General features: G+C 42.4%; 1 protein-coding gene across 2 annotated transcripts in view; it reads left to right on the top strand.

Annotated features, from left to right (window-relative positions):
* The first annotated feature begins 10,527 nt into the window (after positions 1-10,527).
* MFSD14B (major facilitator superfamily domain containing 14B) overlaps positions 10,528-17,018 on the top strand; it is a 31,134-nt gene continuing 24,643 nt past the window's right edge. The window contains exons 1-2 of one of the 2 annotated variants that reach the window (XM_070742804.1): positions 10,528-11,075; positions 15,287-15,379. In XM_070742804.1, the coding sequence (XP_070598905.1) occupies positions 10,845-11,075; positions 15,287-15,379 (324 nt within the window). In that variant the 5' untranslated portion in view covers positions 10,528-10,844. The remainder of the gene's footprint in view (positions 11,076-15,286; positions 15,380-17,018) is intronic. The other variant, XM_070742805.1, reaches the window with a different exon arrangement.

Below are 17,018 nucleotides of genomic sequence, written 5' to 3'. Positions count from 1 at the left end.
TTGAAAACAATAAACATTGACAAAATCATGATTTGTCAGTTGCAAAAGGCCACTGTACTTGGATCTGCGCGCATCATACGAAAATTAAAGCCCTACATGGCATTGGACCAGAATACCTCTGGAACCGCCTTCTACCGCACGAATCCCAGCAGCTGATAAGGTCCCACAGAGTTGGCCTTCTCCGGGTCCTGCTGACCAAAAAATGTCATTTGGCGGGCCCCAGGGGAAGAGCCTTCTCTGTGGCGGCCCCGGCCCTCTGGAAAACTCCCCCCCCGGAGATTAGAACGGCCCCCACCCTCCTTGTCTTTCGTAAGTTACTCAAGACCCACCTGTATCGCCAGGCATGGGGGAACTAAGACATCTCCCCCAGGCTTTTTATATTTCATGTTTGGTATGCATGTGCTGTATGGTTTTTAATTGTTGGGGTTTTTATATATTTTTTATTATTAGATTTGTCCCATTGTTACACTGTTTCTTATTACTGTTGTGAGCCGCCCTGAGTCTTCGGAGAGGGGCGGCATACAAATCTAATAAACAAAACAAAACAAATAAATAAATACATCACACAATCCTAGATGCTTGGGAAGTGTTCGACTTGTGATATTGTGATATGAAATCCAGCATATAAATCTCGCTTGCTGTGTATTACTGTTTTTTATTTAATAGCATTTTTTTTTAAAAAAAATTGATCCTGGATTGCTCTGAATTTTTGACCAAAAGGGGGGGGGGGAGGAGATGGAGTAAGATACCTAGGTGTGAAATTATTTAGAAATTGAGTTAAGAATGGAAATCATGTTTGGCACTCAAGCTAACATAAAGACCCTGGATTGATTATGTTCCCAGCAGTCGGCATTTTACAATAAACAAACACTCAAGCATATTGCTATTAAAGCTGCTTTTAGTAGAGGCAATGATACACAAACGATGAAACATGTATCATGGCCTAACAGTACAATTGCCACCGTTAGTGCTGGCATGAAATGTGAGGAGGTCATGTTTAACAAGAACATTGCATTAAGAGATGTTAAAATAGAAAGTGAGAGCTGATTGCTCTAATAGGTTTTCTCACCAGGAATTGAGTCCAATATCTATATACATGGTTTGGGGGGGGGGGGGGAATGCAATGTCTTTATGTCAGACTATAATACCAAAATAATAAATATTACGGATGGCTGCCAATCACTTATATGAAATGACACTAAAAGAAGGTAGAAGTTCTAGTAAATGATACTCTTCCTCATTTATCCTTAACCACATCATAGCCGTGCACCAGCAACCCCGACTCCATTCATTTCATGCCCTGCCCATATCTGAGGCAGCTTAAACTTCTAGAAGAGGGGAGCCACCATGCATAGGCCATGCCCACCCAGCTCTGCGAATGGAAAAAAACCCATCACAAAATGTCACATGATGGTGTGATGCTGTGAGTTTGACACCCGTGTTCCAAACTATAAACTGAGAGCAAACCCCCTTCTATACTAGCACCTATGATGTTACCTTGTTTAGGTAATGAAACATCTACAAGAAAACAACAAAACTCAAGAGAGCACCAAGGACCCCTCAGCTTAAACCTCTCCTTGCCTGCTCCAGTTACATTGTGGTTGTTATGTCCTGAAAAGCTGGGAAGTTTTCACTCCAGACCAGAAACTCAAACAGGTAAAATCTGATTGGTCCCCGAGTTAAAGGGCTCCCTATTTAAACCCCTGCCTATAGATGTCTCCTGCCTCTTCAGTAGAGCAGTGATTTTCAACCTTTTTTGAGCCGTGGCACATTTTTTACGTTTACAAAATCCTGGGGCACACCACCAACCAAAATAACATTTACCTCCAGTCCTGACCAGGATTATAAATCGGGACCATGGGGAGGAGTAGCAGCTTCAACTACTCACCACGGCCACACAATGACAAGTGCACGGCAGCCCAAGCGGGACCTTCCTGAGTATGGATGAGAGGCAGCCTGCTATTGGTTCATCGCTAGAGGTCGGGATGAATCCTAGATGATTGGTCAGTGAGCATTCCCTGTGCCTCCACTCTTCCTGTCGCTGATAGCTGGAGGGATTGTGAGGGGAATGTTTATATTCGGATGGAGGCAGCTGGTGGCAGGCCGGATAAATGGCCTCCGCGGGCTGTATGCGGCACGCAGGCCGTAGTTTGTTTAATTTCCCCACGGCACACCTGACCATGTCTCACGGCATACTAGTTTGGTTGAAAAACACTGCAGTAGAGGGACTTAATAGTGGTGCTTTCTGGTTTTTTTCACAACACGTTTGCTGTGAATACAGTTTCAGTTAGTTTAGCTCTTGTTGGCCACTTCTATCTACTGTGAGAACACTCCATTCCCTGTGGTTGTTGAGCTCTTCCTTCTACAGTTGGTCAGATTGCAAAGCAGACTCCTGTTCCTGGAGATGCATGTCCAAATAATGTCTGACTGGCGCTTTCAATAGTGTTTGTCAGCTCCTACACATCTACCTTATAAATACAGGGTTAAAGATCTTCTAAAAGAGCATTGGACCTGCTTTCAAACACTAGTTAGTGCTTCTAAAAGACTGCTGGTCTAGCCTTATACAGATTGAGTTAACAAGGAAATGAAAGCCAGGTTCTGCTACATTACAGGTTTTGTACAGTTTGGGCTGACATTAGTTTTTTTTCCATTTTCTATTTTTTAAATTATTATTTCTGAGGACCCATGCAAAAATGCTCTTGCTCTGGACAATGACCGAAGGCCAGGCTCCCACAGCTGCAGTTTCCATGACTTTGTGCAGTGCTTCACAGCTATTTTCCAGAGAATTAGCAATATTGTCTCCCTCTGGGAGGGAGAGCAGGTATCACTGGGCCCACTCCATACCAGCTTTATTAGCAGTAGGTGCTATGGTGATGGCTATCGTTGCGACAAGTAAGCCACTCAGATTTGTTTGACTCAAGATGTCCGCTCTAGCATTCAGGTTCTCTTTGGTTACAGTATTATCTAGCTACTTCTGGATACTGCCAGATTTGAGGTCAATTGCTTTTTAACCCCATTCAGGCTGGATGCATCTTGTCAGCTGTGCTGTTTCTGAATTAAGCCCATTTTCAGAAAAGTATTACAGTGTTCCCTCGATTTTTGCGGGTTCGAACTTCGCGAAGTCTATACCACAGTTTTTCAAAAATATTAATTAAAAAATACTTTGCAGGTTTTTTCCCTATACCAGTTTTTCCCGCCCGATGATGTCATATGTCATCGCCAAAGGTTCGTCTGCTTTTAATAAATATTTTTTAAAATAAACTTTAATAAATAAACATGGTGAGTAATAATCTAAATGGTTGCTAAGGGAATGGAAAATTGCAATTTAGGGGTTTATTTATTTATTTATTTATTTTATTTATTTATTTGTTGGACTTGTATGCCGCCCCTCTCCGAAGACTCGGGGCGGCTCACAACATGTAAAAACAGTCACAACAATCCAATTAATTAAAATTTAACGATTTAAGAAAAGAAACCCCATATGATAACAGACACACACACAAGCATACCATGCATAAATTGACGTGCCCAGGGGAGATGTTTAGTTTCCCCATGCCTGACGACAAAGGTGGGTTTTGAGGAGTTTTCGGAAGGCAGGAAGAGTAGGGGCAGTTCTAATCTCCGGGGGGAGCTGGTTCCAGAGAGCCGGTGCCGCCACAGAGAAGGCTCTTCCCCTGGGACCCGCCAACTGGCATTGTTTGGTTGACGGGACCCGGAGAAGGCCCACTCTGTGGGACCTAATCGGTCGCTGGGATTCGTGCGGCAGGAGGCGGTCTCGGAGATATTCTGGTCCGATGCCATGAAGGGCTTTAAAGGTCATAACCAACACTTTGAATTGTGACCGGAAATTGATCGGCAGCCAATGCAGACTGCGGAGTGTTGGTGAAACATGGGCGTACCTAGGTAAGCCCATGACTGCTCTCGCAGCTGCATTCTGCACGATCTGAAGTTTCCGAACACTTTTCAAAGGTAACCCCATGTAGAGAGCATTACAGTAGTCGAACCTCGAGGTGATGAGGGCATGAGTGACTGTGAGCAATGAGTCCCGGTCCAGATAGGGCCGCAACTGGTGCACCAGGCGAACCTGGGCAAACGCCCCCCTCGCCACAGCTGAGAGATGGTTTTCTAATGTGAGCTGTGGATTGAGGAGGACGCCCAAGTTGCGGACCCTCTCTGAGGGGGTCAATAATTCCCCCCCCCCAGGGTGATGGACGGACAGATGGGATTGTCCTTGGGAGGCAGAACCCACAGCCACTCCGTCTTATCCGGGTTGAGTTTGAGTCTGTTGACACCCATCCAGGCCCCGACAGCCTCCAGGCACCGGCACATCACTTCCACCGCTTCGTTGACTGGGCATGGGGTGGAGATGTAAAGCTGGGTATCATCGGCATATTGATGATACCTCACCCCATGTCCTTGGATGATCTCTCCCAGCGGTTTCATGTAGATGTTGAATAGCAAGGGGGAGAGGACCGACCCCTGAGGCACTCCACAAGGGAGAGACCTCGGAGCCGACCTCTGACCCCCCACTAACACCGACTGCGACCGGCCAGAGAGGTAGGAGGAGAACCACTGAAGAACAGTGCCTCCCACCCCCAACCCCTCCAACCGGCGCAGAAGGATACCATGGTCGATGGTATCGAAAGCCGCTGAGAGATCGAGGAGCACCAGGACAGAGGATAAACCCCTGTCCCGGGCCCGCCAGAGATCATCCATCAACGCGACCAAAGCGGTTTCCGTGCTGTAACCGGGCCTGAAGCCTGACTGTCGGGGACCTAGATAATCAGCTTCTTCCAAGGACCGTTGGAGCTGGAGCGCTACCACCTTCTCGACAACCTTCCCCATAAAGGGAAGGTTGGAGACTGGACGATAGTTGTTAAGTACGGCTGGGTCCAGGGAGGGCTTCTTGAGGAGGGGGCGCACAAGCGCTTCTTTATAGAGTGGTGGAAAAACTCCCCTCCCCAAGGAAGCGTTGGTAATCTCCTGGGCCCAGCTCCGTGTCACCTCCCTGCTGGCCGAGACCAACCAGGAGGGACACGGATCCAGTAAACAGGTGGCAGAACTCACAGCTCCGATGGCCTTGTCCACTTCATCAGGTGTCACCAGATCAAACTCTTCCCAGACAGGTGGACAAGTACGTGCCCCAGTCACCTCGACTGACTCGTTGTCAGTCGACTCTGTTTTACAATTGGAGTCGAGGTTAGCCCGGATCTGAGCGACTTTATCAGCGAAAAACGTGTTAAACTCCTCGGCACTACTCTGCAAGGGCTCCCCAACTCCCCCCTGATTAAGAAGGGAGCGGGTCACCCTAAACAGAGCAGCCGGGCGGGATTCCGCTGATGCAATCAAGGCGGCATGGTACGCGCATCTTGCCGCCTTGAGCGCCACTTTGTAAGTCTTAATAAAAGTTCTTACAAGTGTTCGATCGGATTCTGACTTACTCTTCCTCCATCGCTTCTCTAGACGTCTCTTTTGGCGTTTCAACACCCGGAGCTCCTCGTTGAACCATGGGGCTCTACGGGGTCTAGCGCCGCGGAGAGGTCGCAAAGGCGCAATCCGGTCGAGAGCCCCTGCCGCAGCCCTGTTCCAGGCCTCAGCAAGGGTCTCCGCCGAACTGTGGACGAGTGCCTCTGGAATAACCCCAAGCGCCGTCTGAAAGCCCTCTGGGTCCATCAGGCGTCTGGGGCGGAACATCTTCATTGGTTCCGCCTCCCTGCGGGGAAGGATTGGAGCCAGGAAGTCAAGCCGTAGCAGAAAATGGTCAGACCATGACAAAGGCAACACTTCTAAGCCCCTTAATCTCGGACCATTACTCAATTGCTCGGAAAGGAATACCATGTCAGGTGCGTGCCCTCCCTCGTGAGTCGGACCCTGTATTACTTGAGTCAGGTCCATGGCTGTCATGGTGGCCATGAACTCCTGTGCCAACCCAGAGGTTTCACCGAGTGACGGCAGATTGAAGTCCCCCAAGACAATGAGTCTGGGGAACTCCACCGCCAACCCGGCTACCTCCTCGAGTAGCACAGGCAGGGCTTTTGACACGTAGCTGGGAGGCAGGTACGTGAGAAATAAGCCCACCTGAACCCCTAAGTCCAACTTCAGCAAGAGAGACTCACAACCTGCAATTTCCGGAGCAATGAGTCTACGCAGGCAAAGGCTCTCCCTGGCTATAATAGCCACTCCTCCCCCCCTTCCCTGGGGTCGAGGTTGATGCCATATCTGAAACCCGGCTGGGCAGATTTCAGAGAGAGGGACACCTCCCTCCGGGCCCAGCCAGGTTTCAGTAATACAAGCCAGGTCGGCCTCCTCATCCAGGATCAGATCCCGGATGAGGAGAGCTTTATTTACCACCGACCTGGCATTGAGCAGCAGCAACCTGAGTCCAGGGCCAGAGTTTAAAGTGTTAAGGGAAGGTTTGTGATACTGTTCATAGCCAAAAATAGTGTATTTACTTCCGCATCTCTACTTCGCGGAAATTTGACTTTCGCGGGCGGTCTCGGAACGCATCCCCCATGAAAAACGAGGGAACACTTGGATGACAGGTATGAGACACAAAGGACAAGCTATACGGAAGAACAAGACTCTTTTCTGCTTCACCTTGCATTCAGTTACCTGCCTTACTATCGGTGAGGTAGGTAATTGGAGAAATGCTAAACATTCCACGCAAGAATCTGTTTAAATATATGAGATCTCGTTCTGCTCCACGTTGAGGACCATGATTAGTGGCTATTTTCCACTTATGGATGAGAAATAAAGAAAGGAAATCCCTTTCCTGGCTTCTGTGGGCTTCTTCCTTGTCTGTAATCAAGTACAGAATAGGAAAATCAAGCGGCAGAATAGGAAAGTCCTGGAATTGTGGGTTGTAAAGGGAAAGGTGGTGGAATGATTTATGCTCGCATACTTTTTTGTAGGTTCAAGAAATGGCGGACATCATTATTGTTGAAAGACCCCTTAGTTAATTCTAATAAAACAGCAATATTCAAATTAATTAATTTATATATCCATACAACTGAATACAATGAATTCATTTGTATAGAACTAGATTTATTTATGCCTAACTACCGGTAAATTAAATCAAGATATTTCTATTCATAATGGTGTTGAATCCATTGTTATTTATTTTATTTATTTCAATTTATAAGCTGCCCATCTCCTGACAGGCTAGGGAAATAGCTTTACTTTTTAATTTCACAAATGTTATAAGAATCACTTTATTGTCTCTAAACAAACAGGGAGTAAGATGGAACTATAAATCCTAACCCTAACCAAGTTATTCCATTGATTCTGTTTCTTAATAACAGAAACAGGCAACTGTATTTGTTCCATCAATACATTGAATTACAATTGAAGCAATTTTTATTATTAGAAAGCTCAGGCGCCAAATATACAGTATCTGTTTGACTGTCAGATGCTCTTTTAAACTCCAGCAAGTCAATGAAATTCAGATAATTTTAGAATCCAAATTCCTCCTTTACCTTGATGTTAATGGCCATTTCTGACTACACAAGCGGAGCAGATCAGTTTAATACCATGACAGAATTAAAAACCCGAATGTTAATGAATTAGTCTTGTCATTTTATGCTTCGAAGACAGATGTTGGGAACCATCTAGTTTGGCAGGGAAAAGGGATGAGCTAGTTTTGTCACTGTGCAACTGCAAAAGGGCTGGAACTGGCTTTTCCTGAATTCCTTGGCGCCTCATCTAATTATTCCAAGAATGGCCTGCCTGACGAGGGAGATTTCTATATCATAGGTAGAATGTAATAAAGTGGTTAGTTTGAACTCTGCACGTATGCCTGAGAACAGTTCCTCCAAGATCATTATTATTTTTTTTTTTTAAACAGCTTTTGTTATTTGACTGTTTTTGAGGAAATCAGGTAGGGAAATTGCTAAGAGAATTATCTTGAGAAATGAGAAAAATTGTACTAATCTGTAAATTGAAGACTGATAGTGTTCCCTTGACTTTCGCGGGGGATGCGTTCCAAGACCACCCAAGTAGAGATGCGGAAGTAATTACACTATTTTTTGGCTATGAACAGTATCACAGGACATCCCCTAACACTTTAAACCCCTAAATTACAATTTCCCATTCCCTTAACAACCTTTAGATTATTACTCACCATTATTACTGATACTCACCATTGAAGAAGATACTTTAATGATCCTGATATTTATTAACATTATTTATTAACAATAATTTGGCGATGATGTATGACATCACATGCGGGAAAAAACGTGGTGTACAAAAAAACCCCGCAAAGTATTTTTTAATTAATATTTTTTGAAAAACCGTGGTATAGACTTTTCGCAAATGTTGGACCCGCGAAAGTCAAGGGAATATTGTATTAGGGGAATGTAATTTAGCCATTTTTGAAAAAGTATTTCTATCAACCCCTCCAATGCTCCCTTTGGAATATATTTTAAAATAACTTATAAAATTAAGTTTTATCCTTTTTAAAATGAAAACATACTTATTATTTCATATATGTGTGATATTATTGGGGGTTTTTTGGTAGTATTTCTTTGTTAGTATTGGTAGTATTTGGAAGTTTTTGTGTATAATTTAACACGGTGACCCCCAACTTTTTTTCCCTTTTTGCAGGGAGAAAGATTTTTCCGCGGACCAGAAGAGATGTGGTTTTATGTGCTGCCTACATCCTGAGGATGGCGCTTCACTTGTTTGTGCTTATCAGTTTTTGGCATGCTGCAGCCCTATGCTGGTCCATGGACTTTTAACAAATCTTTATTTTATTTTTTAAAAAACAATATAATAAAACGCCTAGTCTCCGCTTTATTAATAGGAAAAAAAGTTGTATTAGAAAAGTTTTACTAATTCCTTGGATAAAATAATCTGGTTTTTTAAACCATCCTTATCGAAGAAAGAGATAAATGACTTTTGGACCTGATGACTTTAAATTAATTGATCTGATTAAATAGTATCATATAAAAATTTAGGATGCCTTTCACTGTACAATTACTGATTTTGCATTCCTGATATTGAAATCTAATTCCTACTAATTGCAGAAAGAACAAACCTAAGCAATGCTTGGTTCTCACAATTCCAGGAAATCTGGAAGTAAAAAACAAAACAAAACCTGTTAGCAAATTTCTTCAATACTGTTGTTAAGAAAAATTTATGAATGGGCCATAAATTTCAAGGAGTGGAGAAAGACCTGGAGAAAGTATTCAGCAACAGTTAACAGGAACTCCTTGATTTACAGTCCTTCATCTAGCAAATGTTCAGTTACAAAACAGTGAAAAAAGTGAGTTACTACTGGTTCTTTCTTGCACAATTGGAACAATGCCATGGCCACATAATCTAAATTTGGGTGCTTGGCAACCACCACGTATTTACAATGGTTTCAGCATCCCAGGACCATGCTATAACCATTTGCAACCTTCCCAAGCTGGTTTCCAACAAGCAAAGATTGTTGAGGGCAAGAGGCTGACTCTGTAAACCGCCTAGAGGGGGCTGCAAAGCATTGTGAAGCAGTATATAAATCTATGTGCTATTGCTATAGCCAATAGTAAAAGCTGGATTAACAACCACATGGCTCACTTAACTGTGGTGTATCACTTAACCACCACGGCACAAAAGGTTATAAAATTAGGCATGACTTGTTTAACAACCAACTTGCTTACGTATCTAATCTAATCTACAGTATCTGCCTACCTACCTACCTACCTATATATCTATTATCTATCTACTTACTTACCTACCTACCTAGATATATGCCGCCAACTTCCAGAGGACTCTGGTCAAAATTCTGGTCCAATTATTTTATTTATTTATTTATTTATTTTGTCCAATACACAATACACATTGAAGAGAATAAACATATAGTAATATATATCAAGGAAAGGATAGAATAAAAAATATAAGAATAAAATGCATCAATGAAGAATAGAGAAGAAGATATATAAAAGGAAGAAAAAATATATGAGATATAGGAGACAATTATGGTCGAAACAATCAAAATTTTGGCCCAACTGCGGTTGTAAATCAAGGACATACCTGTACCCAACCAATTAATAAGTTATAAATTTCAATATAGCTAAAATGTAATGTAGCATTGAAACATATTGTGCCTTATTCCCAATAAGGCAACCATTATCTTTGACATGTCTTACGTAATTTTTTAAAAATAGTATCGCTTTAATAATTTTACATCCACTACTGCTCTACAATAAAAAACAAAGCATGAAAATACATTAATATTTAAAAATAATAATAAAAAATACACCGGCTTTACATCAAAGGTTTCATAAAACAGAAATCTGTGAGCACCACAGCCTCTTTCTTTCTCACATATTCGGGTGCTCGGAAGCAAAGGCGCAATGCACACAGAAAGACCGCTACACCAACATTACAGTCCGAACTTAAAAGCGCGCAGAAAAAAAAAAAAAAGGCGCCGCGCTCCAACGCGAGTCCCGCTCATCCGGGAGATAAAGCCCCGCCCACGTCGCCTATTGCGATACATGATTGGCGGCTCCGCGGTGCGGAAGCCCCGCCTTCTCCGTATGTGACGTCTTTTCCGGTGTGTGTGTGCGGGGGGGCGTGTGTGTGTATGTGTGTGGCTTTCGGTGGCTGTGATCCCGGGAGGGCGCATTAGAGAGCGCTAGAAGGGGGGGAGGGCAGCGCTGCCGCCGAAAGTTGCCGCGCCGCCGTGAGCATCTCCTTCTCTTTTCCCGTTGTGGTTTCTTTTTTTTTTTCCACGCCCCCCTCCCCACTCCCCGAATCGCCCGGCCCTAGAGACGGTGGCAGCGGATGAAGGAGCCGGCGGGAGGCCGCCCGGAGCCCCTGCATCGCCGCCGCTTCCTCCGCCGGGGCAAGATGCGAGCGACATGAGCCCCGAGCCCAAGCCGCCGCCGTCTCTTCCTCCTCCTCCTCTTCTTCCTCCAACCCCAGGCGGCCGGGAAGCGGAGGTGGTGGCCTTGACAGTAGCGGCGGCGGCGGCGGTGGTGGAGAGCGAAGCGGCGGCGGTGGCATCCGGTGCGAGCGGCGGGGGCCGAAAGTGCGGCAGCCGAATCATGCTGGTGAGGAGAATCGGGTTCAGGCCGGGCGGAGGCGCCTCGGTGAGTGTCTGAGAAGAGAGACCTTCCTCCTTCTGTCCGCTGAGGCTCCGGGGAGCTCTGGCCGTCGTGGAGGGGGAGGAGGCGGATGCTGCTCGGATGTGAGGCCAGGTGTCGGCTGGGTTTCGGCGTTTGAGAAGCTTGCATCCTGCAGCCGGAAAGGAACGCCGCCGCTGCGTCTTCTCTTTCTTCTTCTTCCTCCTCTGCTTTCTGGGCCTCTGTTTGCTTTTGGGAATTTATTTATTTATTTATTCGACTTCGGAACCGCCTTCTGCCTCACGAATCCCAGACTGATAAAGTCCCACAGAGTTGGTCTTGTCCGATTCCGTTGACTAAAGCCAGTGTTTCCCAACCTTGGCAACTTGAAGATATTTGGACTTCAACTCCCAGAAGTCCAGGTATCTTCAAGTTGCCAAGGATGGGAAACACTGGACTAAGCAATGTCGCCTGGCGGGCCCAAGGGGAAGAGCCTTCTCTGTGGCGGCCCCGGCCCTCTGGAACCAACTCTCCCCAGAGATTAGAACTGCCCCCACCCTCCTTGCCTTTCATAAGTTACTTAAGACACACCTTTGTCGCCAGGCATGGGATAAATCAGATACCCTGAGAACATATAGTTTTATAAATGTTATGATTGTATTGAATGGTTCTTAATGATGGGCTTTTAAAATGTTTTGTTTCTTTTTAAATATTGGATTTGTATATTGTGAGCTGTTCCGAGTCTCCGGAAAGGGGCGGCATACAAATCTAATAAATTAAATTAATTCTATGCCGCCCAATCCCGAAGGACTCAGGGCAGCTTACAACATAATATAATACCATACAAAAAGATACAAGCAATAAAAATAAGTTGAATATAATCTCTAAAAACTAACTAATGGTTGCAAGGGCCAGAAAGAGGTGTCCCTCCCCCCCCCTTCTATCCCTTGGGAAAAGCCATGGGTGGTGCTGTGGGCAAATTGACCTAGGTGGGTTGGAAGACTTCTGGGTTTGCCTGGAGTTCTAGCTAAAGGCCATCCCATTCAGGAGAACCTTGCAAGGAATCGATTTCGGTTCACTTTCTAGTTTAGGAAGATTGAAACAGACAAAACTACCTTGCAGTTTTGGTTTTAAACCTTGCTTTTAACTTGTTCGCATTTATTATACATTTTTACTGTTTCAGGCGTAAGGAAATGAAATCAACAAAAAGGAAACAAAAAAACACCAACCCAAACTCCACACTCATAGTAAGAACCCCATCAAATGAGGAAATCACTAGTTTCAGATCCGCATGACAAATAATCTACAGGTCTCAAATTTCATTTTGGGTCATATTGACCCGAGCAGAACAGCAAGGTTAAGTGAGGTCTGGAACTGGGGTCTCCAACCTTGGCAACTTTAAGCCTGATGGACTTCAATCCCAGCTTTGCTGGCTGGGGGATTCTGGCAGTTAAAGTCCTCTAAGCTTAAAAAAAAAGCAAAGCTGGCTGGAGGATTCTGGCAGTTAAAGTCATCCAAGCTTATAATTGCCAAGGTTGAGCTGGTCTAGAATAAAGTGCATGTCTTTGGGGGAGCCAACAGGTGTGTTAGAAATGTTGGATGGATGCTGGTGGGATGCAGTGAGTGAGTGCTATCAATTTGTTTTTCTTTAAATGACCACATAGATCAGTGGTTCGCAGCCAGGGGGTCTGGACCCCTTTGGGAGATCGAATGACTGTTTTATAGGGGTCACCTCAGACCATGGAAAAAGACAAATCTTCCATGGTGCCTTGGAACATATTTTTATACTCCAACCAAAGGGCGTTTACAGTGGGGTTATCCTTCTGAACTTCCTGCCTATCAGCTTAAAGTTCTGTTTGGAGAATTAGTGCTAGACCTATGGCTGGGAATCACCACCATATGAGGAACTGTATTAAGGTGTCGGGGCATTAGAAAGATTGAGAACCACTGCATACATTTTCTTCATGACAATCTAACCCTATTTAACCTGGCCTTTGCAGGGCCTTCAATGTTGTATCTATCAAAACTATAACATCCCCCTTGTCACTGGGCATCCTGTTCTTTCCCTTCCCACCTTTCCCAGCATTGAAGCCTTTTCCAGAGCCAGGCCTCAGATATTACACAATTCGCTATTTTCATCATAAAATAGTTCTCTGAAGGGAAGTTTGTGTATATGTTTCGGCCATTTCTCTAAGCACAACCCCATTTATTACATCATTGATCAGATTGCAGCAATCAACTTGAGTTTTCCTCTTATATGAATGGGAATCCAGATAAAAGAAGTCTATAAACTCTTGCTAGTTTTACTTTCTAAAAATGCTGTGGCTGGATGAATTGAAAAATAAGAATTCTACTCAGAGAATGAGTAATTATCTCACCATAAAACAAGATAGAAACATAGAAAACTGACGGCAGAAAAAGACCTCATGATCCATCTAGTCTGCCCTTATACTATTTTCTGTATTTTATCTTAGGATGGATATATGTTTATCCTAGGCATGTTTAAATTCAGTTACTGTGCATTTACCAACCACGACTGCTGGAAGTTTGTTCCAAGGATCTACTTTCAGTAAAATAATATTTTCTCATGTTGCTTTTGATCTTTCCCCCAACTAATTTCAGATTGTGTCCCCTTGTTCTTGTGTTCACTTTCCTATTAAAAACACTTCCCTCCTGGACCTTATTTAACCCTTTAACATATTTAAATGTTTCGATCATGTCCCCCCCTTTTCCTTCTGTCCTCCAGACTGTACAGATTGAGTTCATTAAGTCTTTCCTGATACGTTTTATGCTTAAGACCTTCCGCTATTCTTGTAGCTCGTCTTTGGACCAGTTCAATTTTGTCCATATCTTTTTGTAGGTGAGGTCTCCAGAACTGAACACAGTATTCCAAATGTGGTCTCACCAGCGCTCTATATAGTGGGATCACAATCTCCCCCTTCCTGCTTGTTATACCTCTAGCTATGCAGCCAAGCATCCTACTTGCTTTTCCTACCGCCCGACCGTACTGCTCACCCATTTTGAGATCTTGCAGCTATTGAAATTATACAGTGTAGATTAAATTACATTTATTGGATTTATATGCCGCCCCTCTCCGCAGACTCACAACAATGGTGAAGAACAATACGTAGTAACAAATCTAATATTTAAAAATCTAGGTTACAGTTTTAGATTAAAAAGTCCAAAAAAAGAAGCCCCAATATATAAAAAACAACACACAATCGAATCATACACAAAAACTAATTGGGCAAGGGGGAGATGTTTCAATTCCCCCATGCCTGATGGCAGAGGTGGGTTTTAAGAAGTTTACAAAAGGCAAGGATTGTGGGGGCAATCCTGATCTCTGGGGGGAGCTGGTTCCAGAGGGTCGGAGCCACCACAGAGAAGGTTCTTCCCCTGGGTCCCGCCAGATGACATTGTTTAGTCGATGGGACCCGGAGAAGGTATATCAGTGAATTGGGCAAAGATGAAAGTGTTTTATGTGTTTCTGTGTTAACCTTGGTTATCTGATGGACTCTCAGTGTTTGAAAATTGCAGAGTAAGTCTTCTACTAATAATTTACATTAAATTGTAATTTTTTATAAACTTTAGCTGAATTAAATATGAAATCTTGAACAGTTAAATAAGGAGCAGTAATTTTCGCTTTTCATACATCCTCAGCAACTCTTCTAGACTCAAGAATCCCACAAATGCAATGTGGATAGTTTTAAATTCTTATAGATATTAGTTGTGTTTTTGATTCTATGTTTTTTGTTCTATATCAATGTTTTTTATTTTATAAGTTTTATTGTTTGGTTGTTAGTTCACTGACATGTTTAAAGTGGAATGTAAATATCTAAGTAGAGCATTCTGATAAAAGATGGTGATACTTGGGGGTTCTAAAGTGTGAAGGAAGACACCATAGTTCTTATATAAAATCTATTCAAATATATTGCATTTTTGAGTTGTCATTAAATGGAAAAAGGGATTTTACAGGCTGATGCAAGCAAAGGATTCTCTTTAGAAAGTGAAATTGTGGCACTTTTGTCATCCCTTCATTCTTAAGTGGCTATCTTGGAAGGGTTGCAACAAGGCATCTAGACTACCTTTGCTCCATCCATGGCATGCAAAACACCTGGCAAAACTTATTGTAAAAAAATCAGAAAAAACTTTGTGTCTTCTAATATATAAATTATTGTTAGAAAAACAAATCCCTAATGTCCCATATACTATTAATACTATTTTGTTTTTATTAACAGCAAGGCATTGGTCGACCAAGTGTGTACCATGCTGTTATTGTGATCTTCCTTGAATTTTTTGCTTGGGGGCTTCTCACAACACCCATGCTCGCGGTAAGTTTTCAGATCCCATTGGCTGCAGTTTCATTAGCATTTTTCTTGTGGAAGGAACTATTCTGTTCTCTACTGGTCAGATGAAAAGCTTTTCCCCAAAATTGTTTTGTGGCTAATGGGCTAAATAGGGTTTCAAAGGCTGTGATTATAAGAGAGGTGGGAAATCTTCTTAAGTTTCTGGAAGAACCCAGATCTTATCAGGAATCTAGAGCACATCCAGAAATTAAGTTATTCCAAGATGGACATCAGTTGTGCTTGCCTTGCCACCCAGTGTAGAGAGAACATAAATTTATTGAAACAAATGCAAGGTATATAACAAGTAAATTCTAATCATTCTGTGATTAGTTGGTAGAATTTTGGAGAAATAAAACATGTTATATTTTATCTTGGGAAGGAAGAATTGTCTTAATTAAAATATGAGCTTTGTGCCATTAGATAAAATTAAAATACCAGTTTTGTATCATTAGATTTGGGACATGATATCTACATGATAGATATGAGAACATTCAAGGCATTTCTCATCTAGTTCTAGCTGCTATTTAACTCTATGTGAGTGTTGCTAGTGTCTTATTGCTTAGAACAAAGAACATTCATAATTGTTTACTTCCTTTGGGCAGTTCATTTTTTTTGTCATTGCTGTAAAACCTCTATTTCTAGTTACTTAACCAGTTATTTCTAGTTAGATTGTGTTTTATTTGCTGAAATACTACAATTCTTAAAATATAGGAAAGGTAGGACTTTAATTACAATTTATGGAAGTCAGATAAAACTGTTCTTGTCAAAATCCATCCAGTCATGGTAATCAATTCCCTATAGGCTTCCTTTGAAGGTCAGCTGAGTTTTGGGAATGGCTTGTTAGCTTGTAAGAATTGTTCTCAAACTGAGAAGGTGTTCTATATATTGAATACAGTATTTCAATTTCTTTTCCTGTGCTCCTTGGAACTAATGTTTTCAATATATATTGCTCAAAAATAAATAAATAAAGGGAACACTCAAATAACACATCCTAGATCTGAATGAATGGAATATTATCATTGAATGCTTTGTTCTGTACAAAGTTGAATGTGCACAACAGCATTTGAAATTGATTGTCAATCAGTGTTGCTTCCTAAGTGGGCAGTTTGATTTCACAGAAGTTTGATTTACTTGGAGTTATATTGTGTTGTTTACGTGTTCCCTTTATTTTTTTGAGCAATTTATATAAAGCACAATACAAATTCTGCATATTTTTCTTTCTTTCTAACAATTAAAATAGCTCTATGTCTGTTATGAGAAGATTATGGGAAAGATGCCAGATACATATCATACTGAGGTCCAATAATTGTACAATTTATTAAAATGTTTATCTTATTCTGACAACAAATCAGTTCTTTTAATGTTTCAAATTACCACAATCACATTTCATGCAACTAGAAATGTGTGTGCATATAATTAAGTGTCCTTTTTGTTTTATTCTACAGATAATGTATAACCTTTATATTGCAGTTGTTTAAATGTTAATATCAGTTTTAGCAACTTGTGAAGCTATGCTTCTTTTGGTTTGAGATATTTAATTATGATTATAATTATTTATTTAATGGAGGTAGTGATGATTTAATCTGTATTGTAGTTTGGTACTAGATTTGTGTTCAGTGAAGTT

Source organism: Erythrolamprus reginae, chromosome 2 (assembly GCF_031021105.1).
Source record: "Erythrolamprus reginae isolate rEryReg1 chromosome 2, rEryReg1.hap1, whole genome shotgun sequence".
NCBI lineage: Eukaryota > Metazoa > Chordata > Lepidosauria > Squamata > Dipsadidae > Erythrolamprus > Erythrolamprus reginae.
Note: the sequence above shows the minus strand (reverse complement) of the source record. Positions and strands in the feature narration are given on the sequence as shown.